This window comes from Engystomops pustulosus, chromosome 4 (assembly GCF_040894005.1).
Source record: "Engystomops pustulosus chromosome 4, aEngPut4.maternal, whole genome shotgun sequence".
In the NCBI taxonomy this organism is placed as follows: Eukaryota; Metazoa; Chordata; class Amphibia; order Anura; family Leptodactylidae; genus Engystomops; species Engystomops pustulosus.
The window spans coordinates 70,811,507-70,825,965 of NC_092414.1; the positions used below are offsets into that span (position 1 = coordinate 70,811,507).

At 40.0% G+C, this 14,459-nt stretch overlaps 1 protein-coding gene across 1 annotated transcript; it reads right to left on the bottom strand.

Annotated features, from left to right (window-relative positions):
- Positions 1-5,249: 5,249 nt before the first annotated feature.
- Positions 5,250-14,120, bottom strand: IL17B (interleukin 17B). Its single transcript, XM_072150656.1, has 3 exons — positions 13,724-14,120; positions 10,182-10,510; positions 5,250-5,752 (listed from the first exon to the last, which is right to left on the bottom strand). The coding sequence occupies exons 1-3, from the start codon at positions 13,742-13,744 to the stop codon at positions 5,500-5,502; spliced, it is 603 nt and encodes a 200-aa protein (XP_072006757.1). The 5' UTR covers positions 13,745-14,120; the 3' UTR covers positions 5,250-5,499.
- Positions 14,121-14,459: the final 339 nt, after the last annotated feature.

Sequence of the window (14,459 nt, forward strand, 5' to 3'; positions counted from 1 at the left end):
GCCTTTGGCTTATATCATACTGTAAGTATTTTGCATATATGTGGACTGATTTAGTAAATGGCTTCTGAGTATTGTTCCTCGGATTATATTGACCTTATTTGATATTTCAGACATAAGAGTTCACTTTCTGTGGAGCCTCACACTTGCCACATGACCATAGGAGCCTAGATGCAGATTCTCGACCTCCCACTGCAAAGAAAAAGTCACTAAATAATAATTTTGGAATGAATTCTCAGCAAAATGTGTAAATTGGATGTGACTGGCTGCTTCGAGACCAGTAGGATCAGTGAGGGTCCTATTGCTGAGACCTCCACAAATCACAAAAACTGGGGTCCTGTGCTTACTATAGGGTGCTGCTCCATTCAGTATTATGGGAGTGTCAGATGTTGTGGAGCACAGCACTCAGCTATTTCTGGCACTGAATGGAAATTGGGAAATTCTGAGCACTGTGCAATTTTTCTGCAATTATTTTCCAATTTCCCTTGGTATCAAATGGACAAATGCTTGGATGTCCTGGTGCTTCATTTGATACTAGAGGACAGTGGAAAATAATTTCTGAGAACAGCGTTTGGCTACCTCCACCTTCCCATTCACTGTCTATGAGAGGGCCGGGGATAGTTGAACGCTGTGCTCAGCAATATCCAATACTCTCATATTACTGAATCCAGCTGCAAGTAAAATGCTAAACCTCCTGCTCCATCAATGCATGAGAATTGTGGATTACTAGTCTCTCTTATAAATACACAGAAAATGATCATGAGGCAATCTTCATGAATCTAATCTTCTGGGGCCCGAGATGGTTAATTAAGGCTGTTAATTAGACCTGTTAGTCTTGGTGTGGCATCTAAATACATAACACACAGAATTATGAGCGGGAAGTGAGTCAGCAAACTAAAACAGTTGCCTAAAATTAACAGAAGCCACTTCATTTCCTGTTCTGTCCATCAGACCATGTGGGTGGGCGGGGAGTGGGCGATCCAATGTGGGACTGGCGACTTGCTCCTTGAGGAGTCTGGGCAGTGCTCCCCTTCGCCTACAACAATAGGGCTTCCCTACATCATCCTCAGCAGTATTGTCCACAGCAGTGGCAATAATCTTTCTGCCGGCCATTCAGACAGCTGTTGAACTGCAACTTGATGTACCTCACACCTTACTGTAATTGCACTCTGCCTGTGTCTAGTGCTGAATTGGTCTTAAGATCCCAAAGCAAACGTTGCTGTTGGTAATCTTTATAGTCTGGGAGTATGGATCCCACACTCACACGCACTATTATCTCGATCCCACCACTTGCCACCAATGTGAAGGAAAACGTGATGTTTCGGACCCCTGAAGGGTACGCAAGGACAATTTATCATCTTTTTATAGACACTCCCAGAACACATGGAAGATGTAGCAAGTGATTTAGAGTTGTCCACACAACGATTGATATGGCACAAAAATTAATCACAACCCTGAATGGCTGAAGAACCCCTTTTACTAGCCTCAGTGAAACAGAACCTTATCAACCCAATTAAGCTGCCGCCAGTTCTCCTTTAATTTAAGCCCGGTACGTAACAGGATTATATAAACTGAGGAACCAACCCAGTAGCATGTATATAACCGAGACACAGATGTGGGGATTTGTGGATCGAGATAAAAGAGCAACACAGGCTAAATTTTATATTTAATTGCCTTAAGGGCACACTAGACAAACAGTATATATATATATATATACAGTTAGCAGAGAACAAAATACAAGGTTAGGACTACATGTATCAGTATGCAGTATTTTAGTTGCCTTGTGTGAAGCCTAATAGAAACTGATAGGCCGCACTAAAAGATCCTTCCTGCGCTTGTGATGGTGAATTGTTTCCTCAGGCAAAGACCCTGGGCCTCAGGGATGCTCTGATTATGTTTGGTGCAGACACACCCCTGCACACCCACAGGAAGGCTTTGAGGACCCGCCTACCTGGTATTGATGAATCCGTGGATACCCATTTGCTATGGTGCCATCCCAAGATATTTATATCTCTGGACCCAAGGATGCTAGAACCTAGTTTCATAGTTTCATAGTTTATACAGTTGAAAAAAGACACTTGTCCATCAAGTTCAACCGAGGTAGGGTAGGGATTGGATGAGGAAGGGATTTAGGGGAAACAATCCTATATAGCATAACAATCAATGTTATATAGGTGTAAAAAGGCATCTAGACCCTTCTTGAAGCTCTCCGCTGTCCCTGCTGTGACCAGCGCCTGAGGCAGGCTATTCCACAGATTGACAGTTCTCATAGTAAAAAAGCCCTGTCGCCTCCGGTGATTAAACCTTGGTTTCTGCAAACGGAGACAGTGCCCTCTCGTCTTTTGATTTGATTTAATCTGGAACAACTTACCACCATATTTTTTGTATGGACCATTCATATATTTATATAAATAATCATGTCCCCTCGTAGTCGTCTCTTTTCCAGACTAAATAAATCTAGTTGTTTTAATCTCTCCTCATAACTAAGACCCTCCATACCCCTTATCAGTTTTGTGGCTCTACGTTGAACCCTCTCCAGCTCCAGGGCCTCCTTTTTATGGACCGGTGCCCAGAACTGGACAGCATATTCCAGGTGTGGCCGAACCAGTGCCTTGTATAGTGGTAATATTACATCACGAGAGTCCATTCCACTTTTGATACATGACATGATCCTACTAGCTTTAGAGGCAGCTGATTGACATTGCATGCTGTTATTCAATTTATGATCTACTAGGTCCTTCTCAACAAGGGACTCTCCCAGATTTACTCCCCCAAGGACATATTTTGCCTTTGGATTATTAGCCCCCAGGTGCATAACCTTACATTTATCCACATTAAACCTCATTTGCCAAGTGGATGACCAAACATTCAGTTTGTCCAAGTCACCCTGCAGCCTATGAACATCCTCCATAGACTGTATTACACTACACAGTTTGGTGTCATCTGCAAAAATAGACACAGTGCTTTTAATTCCTACCTCTATATCATTAATAAATATATTAAATAGTAGTGGGCCAAGCACAGAACCCTGAGGTACACCACTTATAACTGGTGACCATTCCGAGTAGGAATCATTGACCACAACTCTCTGGATACGATCCTTCAGCCAGTTTTCAATCCAATTGCAAATGATTTCTGCCAAACCAATAGCCCTAATTTTACCCATCAGGCGTCTATGAGGGACAGTGTCAAATGCCTTTGCAAAGTCCAAGAACACAATATCCACAGCTGCTCCTCCATCCAGGCACCTGCTCACCTCTTCATAGAAGCAGATAAGGTTAGTTTGACAACTTCTATTCTTAGTAAACCCATGCTGGTTATCACTTATTATTCTATTTGATGTCACATACTCCAGTATATAGTCTTTTACTAACCCTTCCAATACTTTCCCCACAATGGAAGTTAAGCTTACAGGCCTGTAATTGCCTGGCGAAGTTCTAGAGCCCTTTTTATATATTGGCACCACATTTGCCTTGCGCCAGTCACTTGGCACCACACCAGACATTACGGAATCCCTGAAGATTTTAGACAGTGGTACAGCAATAACAGAACTGAGTTCTTTAAGAACTCTGGGGTGTAACCCATCTGGTCCAGGAGCTTTGTACACATTGATTTTATTGAGCTTAGATTGGATAATGCCTACATTCAGCCAGTCTACTATATTACAGGGTGCATGACCCGCACTAGCACCACCCAAGTCAGAAGTTCTCTCTTCTATTGTATAAACGGAGCTAAAAAACCTATTAAGTATCTCCGCCTTCTCTTGGTCTCCAATCACCGATGCCCCATTTTCAGAATAAAGGGGTCCAACCTGTTGTGACCCATTTTTTTTTTGCATTGATATACCTAAAAAATTTCTTGGGATTTGTTTTGCTATCTTTAGCCACCTGTCTTTCATTTTGTATTTTGGCTGATTTGATTTCCTTTTTACAGATTTTGGTAAGTTTTTTGTAAGTATTGAAAGCCTCAGGTGACCCGTCAGATTTATATTTTTTAAATGCCCTCTTTTTCTCATTAATTGCCCTTTTAACTGTAGCTGTAAGCCACGAGGGGTGTAATCTAGCCCGTCTATACTTGTTACCTATTGGAATAAATTTAGAAGTATAAAAACCCAGGATAGATTTGAATTTCTCCCATTTAACATTAGTATCACCATGTGACAGTATCTGATCCCAGTCTATATCCTGTATTGCAGCCCTGAATTTTTGGAAATTAGCCCTCTTAAAATTCAAAGTTTTCGATTTTCCCACCTGTTTCAGCTTTTTAAAGTTTAAGAGGAAAATAATTATATTATGATCGCTGTTCCCAAGGGGTTCCCGGGTACTGACATTTTGGACAATCTCCGCATTGTTAGAAATCACAAGGTCCAACAATGCGTCACCTCTTGTGGGATCTTCTACAAGCTGCACCATAAAATTATCCTGAAGAATGTTCATAAAATGTCTCCCCTTCACAGATGAAGACGAGCCCTGACCCCAATTTATATTTGGAAAGTTAAAGTCTCCCATTATCACTACGGTCCCCTCCTGTGCAGCCCGCTCCATCTGTTTATATAGGTGACCCTCTATTTCCTCAGAGAAGTTATTCATATCTATACAATCCCCTGACTATATAAAATCCAAAAATGTATTAGCCCTTGGGCTAAGATGGACCATAACTCCATAACTGTTCCTAACCAACGTATGGGTCTGAGATTTTTACGACTCTTTGTCTCTTGTTTAATAAATAGAGGGAAGCGTCTGAGAGTTGTTGTGGCTGGGGGAATTCTTTGGAGCTCTACCACCTGGAGAGCTCTATTAGGCTTATCAAGATGAGGTTGGAGGAAAGAGGGGAATTTGTACCAACACTGATGAACTGGCCATTAAAAAAAAAGTTCAAATGGGCAGCACAGTGAAAAGAGGATTCAATCCGTTGAATCCGTGCCAGCTGTATGGGTCTGACTCAAGACCCCAAACTTGCAATGATAATGAAGAAAGTAGCAGCTGCTACTTTCTTCATTATCGATGACCTGGCCATATTTATCATACTATCTACACCAAGATTTAACACAAAAGAGGCATTGCTAGAAACCGTATTTCATACACTTTAAAGGGGTAAACGCTGGGGACAGAGTTTTAGACAGGACACACTGTAGTAGTAGCTGGACACATTTGCTTCCATCAGTCAAATGTGCCTCTGATAAGTGACTGCAGCTGCCTATAGCATAAAGCTAAGATGGGGCTGTATGAAATAATAGTAAGATAATCATTAAATGATGCTTCCATTACGTGTACATGAGTTTTATTAGTAGATATGTGAGTTTTATTACAGACAAGTAAGATTTCCATTTATTATTGTTTATATTTAGTTTGTGGCATAATAGAAAATAAATAGAAAAGTTCACTTTCATACACAGAGGATACACACTGCATATGTGCTCTGTCATTAAATGACTGAGTCACACCGCTGCTGTATTATTTTGTATATCGGAATGAAGATATGAGAGGGATAAGCGCACCATCTTCAGAAGATGCAGGTACAGCCTACAGCTATGTTCTCCATGACTGCAGTGTATTCTTTGTGACACTTCTTCCTTCTCCTTCCCCTGTGTCCAGCTGAGTTCTCACAAAATCGCCTCCGCACTGGGATCTTGCTATAGATGGGAATACTTGACATGCTGAGGTCCTCCTGCATGGTGAAAGGGTTAATGCAGCCAGAGCACAGACATCGGGCCTCTGGTATGTCAACAGGGATGCGGTTCTCATCATGGTTAATCCTAGAAGGAGTCAAACAGATATCTAATAAAAAGTAAGTCGGACCAAATCAATCGCTATCTGTTTTTTCAAACTGAAAACATAGCGCTGCTGCTTCCATTCAACTTCCACAAACAACGGAAGCACTAACGGAATTTTGCAAAAGGAAGCCTTTCAAAGTCAATCAAGGTACATTTTAACGGATCCATTAGACTTTTGTGATTATCGTTTTAGTGACGGAAGATAATAATTGAGGCCAAAACACTGCGGTCAACTCACTCTAGAAAGGAGTTAAAACAACACACTAATGAGGTTGCAAGCCCAAAATCTACTCTTTACCTGTTTGCAAGATATGATATTTTTAACTATAATCCTCTAGTGAAGGGGGCATGTATTTATTATGCTAGCACTTATTGGACAATAGAGAGACATAACCTCGCTCCAACTGGTCTGTTCCTGGTCTTGGTCTGTTCCTGGCCTTTAGTGTTTACATTTTTCGCGCTTCCAGAATTGAAGAAAAAAGGATCCAAATCCATGGTAAACATGCAAAACGCATGCGTTTTTGTCATGCACGTTAAAACGTATTCAAAACACAGAGTGTGACCGCGCCCATCGGATATCGTAGAACATTTGGTCATGATGAATACGAGTAGTAAGAAGAGTGGAGTTTTTATTGCTGACAGGTGGAAACCCCATTCAATAAATAATATAAAAGCTACAACACAACATGTGGGGGAATATTTTTCAGTTGGTTTATGATAAATAATTGTTGGAATCTGCAACTTATTTATTTAGGACACTAGATTTTAGATACTTTTATAACATGTGAAAGGTGTGTTGCTTCGTGGGGAAGCGGTATGGCCAAAACTTTGGCACATTTGGGAAGTCAACAAATCGGGCTAGAGAGTAAGACTAGAGAGTCATAAACACTTATATCGGGGGAAATTTAGCTTTCTGGTGTAGAAGCACTGAAATAATAGCAAATTCTTACACACTGCAAGAATTTGCAACTATGCCTCCTCCATGCCATGTGAGCATGGAGGTGCATGGTCACCGGTGGAGTTCCGGCCCATGCCCGTGTACACAAATGGGGACAGACTTCGGCCCAATCTCCATTGAAACGCATGCAATCAGTACCCAATTTAGTGTATTTCACTGGACACTGGAATAGTGCACTAGTGGTAAGTTTGACCGCAGTCACAGAGGTTTTTTGTGCTAAATTACGCAAGATTGGACCTGCCATAGTTTTGCCTATTGATGTATCCGTTGGGACTTGGAGGGCGTGGCCTTTGTGATACCCATCATATCATTTGGGTTGTCAAGATTCAATAAATGAATGTCATTTTTTGTTTAATTAAAAGATATATATTTTTTCAATATATTTTCTGTATCGATTCCTCATGGTTTTCTAGATCTCTGCTTGCTGTCATTCTGTAGGAAGCATTACATGTGGCGTTAACACATGCGTTTTAAAATGCAGTGCAAGAGATGAAGAGATTTGCCTAGTTAAATTGCTGATAACATTTGTGTTTACAAAGCACATCCATGTGTGTGTTAACACATCAGTTTTTGTAAATGCTAATGTTAACAGCAAATTAATTAGGTAAATCTCTCCTCAGCTGTTGCATTGCATTTTAAAACGCATGCATTAATGCAACATGTGGTTTACTTTCAGTGGGTAAAAAAAATCTGTCCGTGGCCATGTGATGTCACACAGGTTCACATCTCGTTATAACACATAGTTCTGATTAATGTGCACCTGTGTGACATCACATGGCCAGATTTCTGTCACCTGGAAGTAAATTAATGACAGCAAGCAGAGATATAGAAAACTTCTACAGAGAATATAAAGGAAAATTTGCATGACTTTGCATTATAAAAAGATTACATTATATTCCCAAAGTGGACACCCCCTTTAAACCTAGTGCCCTTTGAGTCTCATCTAACTTTCAAACACTATTAGTAAACCTGCCTCTTTATATTCACTTTTAGACTGATGTTCTTTCCAATTCGTCATTCTCGTGAAGTAGTACTTTATATGCTACAGTTGTGCTAATTTGTCGTTTACTTCAAAAGTTTATTAACTACAATTAGAAAATAAAGTTGGTGAGGCAGCACTTAAAGCAGACAGATTTCTAAAGTACATTATTTTATTCGTGCTCCAGCTGAAACTAAGGATTTCCAAGCACCTCAATTAGTAAGTATCCCGCTACTTGAAAAATGAATGTGAGCGGAGTCCTGACATGTTCTGTGCCGGCTGGCAAAAGATAAAGGGCGCAGAGAATAGAGGAAAAGTGTGTGCGAAACTTGGAGAGAGAAGAAAGCGACTAAAATAGCCTAAGGTGGTGAAAAGCGTCGGAGAGGGTTTTAGATTGTTGGGTTGAGAAGGGAAGTTAGTACACCACAAGGTCAATGTTTGATATCACCTTAAAATTGTTGAGTTGTCTCAAGTCTAACGCTATCCCCCTCCCCTAAATAGGGAGTCCTGTTTCGCCTATTTATCTCTATACGGGTACCTTCAGTGTTGCCAAGTACAGTATAGTTGCATGGTTGGGGTCGCTTCAGTTGGATATGCATATGGCAAAACATGCAAACTTTTGATAATCCCGTTTATGATAAATTGGGAGGGTGGTAAGTGTAGAACCTCTGGACAACCTTTTTAATATTAGCACAATGATGCTCTTCTCAAGCAGCTAACCAGGTTCTGGCACTTGTATGTCAGTACGGCACCACCATATTTGTGTGAGCCAGGTTGTGTACTGCATAGCAGTCCATGCAAACAGAAATGAGCCTTGCATAGCGGTAAAGTAGATCATTGGCATCACCTTAGCCACAAGATAGAATTATCCTCTCTTGATGCTGTGACACAACAGTCCCACAGGAAAGGAGTCACAACATCATAGATGACTATAATACCTTGAGTCCAGATCCTGGTGTAGTGTTCATTCTGGAAAATATGGCTGAGGAACGTACTGGACTTTAAAAGTACAGCTAAACCTGAGTCTACCTACAACATTGACTGTATTGATAACCTACAATGTCTAATTGTGACTGGTACACATAGAATAATCCATGATTTTGAGCGGTGAAGGGTGCATGTGGTCTAGTACGAAATTATCCATTTGGCATCTAGTGCACACCAATCCTTATGAATACAACAATACCTGCCACTTTTACATTCGCATTTGCTATGAAAGAACTAGACTGCCGTGCACAGAGCTTTTCAATCAACACCTTTTGGGTGAACTAAAGTGGAAACCTGGGCATGTTTCGATAAACACAAAAGGGATATCCTGGCAGGAATGGTGGAAAGACACACACGAAGCTCTTCCTCAACAGTTCTCAGTCTCTCTCTGTTTTTAGTATATGGTGCTGATTATTATGTGGCTCATATACTGCAAAATAAAGGGGTACAATGAGAAGTACTATGGCCATGAGGCATATGAGCTGGTACTTGTAGTACTCCAGCCTCATGACTATAGTATTACTCATTTTACATTTCTCATTGTTATATGCAGCATACTGCTGGAGTACTACAAGTACCAGCTCATACGCTGAGTATGCCAACAGTTCATATACTCAGGCTCATATAGTCAGAATTATTGGTGGGCATTACCTTGGCGGTGGGCAAATGCGAGAGTCTCTCCGCTCTCAAGATGATGCGCCGGCCTCGGTGACGTCAATTTGTCGCTCGAGGTTCAAAGCTTGTGCGTGTGTTATTGTACACGTCTCCTACATTGTAAGAAGCCGTAACTGCTCATCGCTGTGCATTGCCGCGAAACAAAACACAGGGGGCACCATAGTTTGGGGAACTTTCCACGCGGCACACCCGACCATGTGTCGCGGCACACTAGTGTGCCACGGCACACTGGTTGAAAATCACTGCTCTAGATCGTATACAGCCTACAAGTGATGATAAGGAATTTGAATAGGATGCAATAAAATGTCATATAGGTGTATAAAATATAGTGTATGTTATATTATCAAGTTGTGTTCGCTACTGCCTGCAGAGGTTTTACTCTAACAGTAATCTTGTTGATCCTCTGGACATGAATGTGTGTGTAGTAAGTACTTGTTTCCCATGTGATAAGAGTGCTGTGACATCTTTCCTGAGGACTGGGTTCCATTTCCTGTTCCAGAACAGAAAAACTGAAGTAACATTGGAGATGTGAACCTAGCCCTGTCATCGATAAAATGAAATGACAGTCAAAATGAGAAAAAATAGGCACAAGTATCTGAGTAATGCTCACTTACTAGTGGCATAAGTATCTGAGTAATGCTCACTTACTAGTGGCATAAGTATCTGAGTAATGCTCACTTACTAGTGGATTTTGTTGTGCAGTTTTTATACAAATTTTACATCATAGGAGATTGGTTAAAGATGAGAAGTCTATAAATGGGTATTCCTTTTTAAGTGTGTATTGTACTACAGGCATAGTAGGGGGGTCTTACCTGTAAGTCCACGGTGATAAGCTTCTTCTGTTAGAAAGCCAAAGCCTCAGGTTGACTTCACATTTTCCACCAGAGGGTTCTGAGCCATTTCGTAGCTGGTGCACCATCTCCATCAAACTTTGTTCGTAATCCTCCACTAAACTGTAAATCTGTGAAGGAGCAAAGGAGTTGCCTCCCAGCACAGGGTCTGGGGATGTCTTCCCATGGCCTTTGTCCTGAGTGGGGCTCTCTTTTGCTTTGCCTTGACCTTTTTTTCGGTTTTTAGAAGGTTTTGATGTGTCTGAGCTGAGGACATGGACGAGGAGTAGAGAACTGGCATACAGAAGTAGCTGTGAAGGTAGGTAAATGTTCTGCATTATGTAATGCCACAGGACAACATCTCTTTTCTATATTCAAGCATTTACATATTTGACTTCAGGAAACAATGAAATAATGTCAAATTAAAATATATAAAGGGAGTCCTTTATCTTTGCTATTTCTCCCTTTTTTTCTGTTATATTTGCAACCTTTTTGGACACATTGGTAGTATGTGACAAATTTAGCGACTTTTTCAATTGCCCACCAAAGTTCACCACAAGAAAGTTTTTATGCTATCACAGCAAAACTGCTTTCTAAATGAAGCTTAAAGGATTTCTCCTACCAAACAAGGTCAGTGGTGGCGAACCTATGGCACGGGTGCCAGAGGTGGCACTCAAAGCCCTCTCTGTTGGCACCCAAACCATGTACCCAGCACAGAGTTCACCAAACAAACTCAAAGAATCCTCCTTGAGTCCCAGGAGACTCGAGCTGCTCTCAGTGCTACACGTAATTGTCTACTTGGGACTGCAGGAATAGTGAGAGTTGTGTAAAGGGCTGCATTATTTTTGGAGGTACTAGTGCTGGCCCCATATTTCTTCCTTGTACAGGGGGACCCTGAAGAGAAGCTACAATGATTGTCCAAATTTGCCTTTCTTCTTTCAACTGTATTGGTATCGTCAAGAGGCCGAAACTATTGAAATTTGTGGCAGAACAGCTCGTAATAACTTACTTCTCAAACTTTTTTGATGGCACTTTGTGATAAATAATTGCGTTTTGGTTGAAATTTGGGCACTTGGTCTATAGAAGGTTCAACATCACTGAGTTAGGTAGTCTCCGTGATGAGACCCCCACATATCATGAGAACTGAGAATTCGTCGCTACCCAAGATGCCTGGAGTAGAACCAACATGCGCAACCATCTGCCCCAGTCATCTCGGGGAGCGACGAGGAGGTACTTTAGACCTCAATGGACACCTCGTTCTCGGAATCTGTGGGGGTCTCAGATTCATCGGAATCTGTGGGGGTCAGCAAGTTGTTTGGTTTGAAAACCCTTTTAAAAGTTTTTTATATTGAACTAATAGAATATCCCTTAACACGAAATAATTAATACATCTTTATTTAAAAAGGGTCATTGTATTCTGCAGAGCTTACAAATCCTGTGAGACATATACAGGCCAAGCAAGTTAGCTACGTTACGTGATCTACCATTGATGCTTCATTTATTCATCAAAGATGAGTTTGTGTCATTTTAACCCTGTATATTGCATTGCAAAGTTTTTGAGCCATCAGTGCTATGTAGACTGAATTCTTACACAATATTTGGAGTTCAGCAGGGGATAAAGGTCCAATTTTTATTCTTTCCTGCACTTAAGGAGAAAGGACTGGGCAGGAAAAAGGACAGCCTAGCAATCCTAACGATACAATAAGAGAGCAAGTGACATGTTCCTATAAACATCCTCCAGATGTGACTAACTAGAAAACACAGTACACAAAGTATCACTGCTCTCTGAGCACTTCCATATTATGACTGCATAATAGACGTGAAGAATTAATTCCATTTGATGATCCAGTAGGGTCAGAGATGGAGACCATTATAAAGCCTAGTCTATATATTTTTGTTACAGCAATACATATGAATAATATACATATATACTGTATACTGTATCTGTGATACACATTGATGCATCATGGGAAATTTGTATTTTAATATAGGCTACTGTAAGGTTGCTTACATTTATTTATGTAATACATTTTTTTATGAATATTTATTTAATACATTCATTTATTTTTCTACATTTAGGTGTTTTATAGCAAGATGTGATGTATTACACATTTTATTTATCAGCTCTAGGTTCAATAGGCAACCTCCTTTGTCTTTTTAGGGGTATAAATGCATGTTTCAGTCATGGAGAGATTGTCATGGTCATTATTGAAATACTTTGGCAATTGTCAATTTTTGGCCATTTGATGATCGCATCTTGGTTGCATCAGAACTGCTACATGACTGCATCACAATGACATCTCGCCCACATCATGACCCTTAGAAGCTGACCTTGAAATTTTGTTATTTTTGGCAAGTAAAGGTGATGAGGCATATTTTAAGTTATTCCAACTCATTTATGATTTGCTCCTTTTTAAATATGGTGCAACAGTTTTTGCACTTAATGAAGTCATGTAAAACAAACCGAAAAAAATGATTGGCAAATTTAGTGAAAATTTGTACAAATATATCAGTAAACTTGAGCCTTTTTAATAAATAACAGCAGCCAACATGAAAAACACAAAAAAAGTAAAAAAGTCACAAATGATACATGACCTATGCCAACCCTACAATTCCGTTTGAGCATTGAATATGATATTTTACATTTTTCCCGGCTACAATTGAACAAGTATTACAGAATATAGTGTGATATATAATACACTTTAATTTTATGTTATGTATTAGATATTTTTTAATAGTTTTTTCTGCCAAAAATCTAATATACGTAATGTATTACAGGTTACAATTACTTGGACGTAATGATTGTCATGTATATCTGAAGAAATCCTTTTTACAGGAGGCAATCAAATGTATCATATTGTATATGCTACAGGTTATAGTATTCTATTACATAGGTACAAGCGGACTACACCAATATATATACATGATTATTACATGTCGCTATCAGATGTATTATGTATATTACAGGCTACTATCAGATGAATATAGGTACTATAGGCTTCAGTCAGATATGCTATATGTATTAAAGGCTAGTATGTGTACTAGCACATTTGTCATATTACAGGCTACAAAAGTATTGATGTGTGTTCTTCTAGAATTGGGGAAATAAAAGCATATCAGCCTACTGTAAGTTGCAGCATTTCAAGCTTTACATTTTGGTTAGTTCTTTGTAAAGAACATCTTTTTTACTTTGGGTATTCAGAAATGTAATACAGTTCAAATTTCATGCACATTCTTTTAATCGTATGTGGCAGAAAAGCATCGTAATGATAACAAAATACACAGATAACATCTTAAACATCAACTGCTCCATAGCATAGAGCAGACATAGAGTGCCTCATGCACATCTTTTCTATGACATGCTCAATTACACATGCAATTTAGAACATATGGTTATGATAGTGGACAAAAAATATATAAACAAAGCCTATGCCCTATCATGACCCATAGAGTAAAAACACATATTATGTCCACAGTTGGATCACATAATTTTGATATCTATGTTTGTCTATTTGAGAACTTACCAGTCTATTTGAGCCAAGCATCGTGTGGCGTGAAGTAGCAAATGCAGCTGCAGCCTTAACAAACCTCAGTGTCAGAGGGGCACAGGCTGCACCTACTCTGAGTGTCTCCAGTGGGGCTGGGCCCAATCCAATGTACAGTTAGATTTCTAAAGGTGCTGAGTACAATGTTAACAAAGGCCCAGCTTGTCCCTTTTCGCCTTCTGTTCTTCGCCTCTTGTTTTGTGTCCCTGACTCCACATGCAGGGACTGTGTTTGCAGACTGGGAACACAGTGCACAGCGGCTCTGTTCTCACACTCGACACACACGGACCTGGCTGATATGTGCTGTTTGTTTGCTTGTTCTTTAAACTTCTTTTGGAATGGAATCCCCCATTTAATAGTTCAATGGAGAATTGTGAAAATGTAATATTACCAGCTGCAGAAAAGGGCAGAGTATCCCTTTTCACCTTCTGTACGGCTGTGGCTAATTTAGGAATAGGCATGAACTTAGTGGTTGGCCTGTAAATGTTCTATGTGGGAATGTAGTGCTGTGTATGCTCAATACTGGCAGTGGGTTTACAGCATGTATACCAGGCAGTACTTGATATTATCACAGCAGATACTCAATGTGTCACTGCATGCACACATGCACATGTTTAGAAAATGAAATATTAACAATACATCTCCTTAGTATAAAATATGTCACTGAACAGTCATTATATTTGTGAGCCAGAAGAGGCAAGAAAACAAGATGATA

What these genes read in the sequence shown, in the direction of transcription:
- IL17B (XM_072150656.1), bottom strand. Translation starts at nt 13,744, where the DNA reads ATGCTTGGCTCAAATAGACTG. An exon ending in TGCTTGGCTCAAATAGACTG is followed by an intron (nt 10,511 to 13,723) that starts GTAAGTTCTCAA and finishes CTACCTTCACAG; the next exon opens with CTACTTCTGTATGCCAGTTC. An exon ending in TTATCACCGTGGACTTACAG is followed by an intron (nt 5,753 to 10,181) that starts GTAAGACCCCCC and finishes GACTCCTTCTAG; the next exon opens with GATTAACCATGATGAGAACC.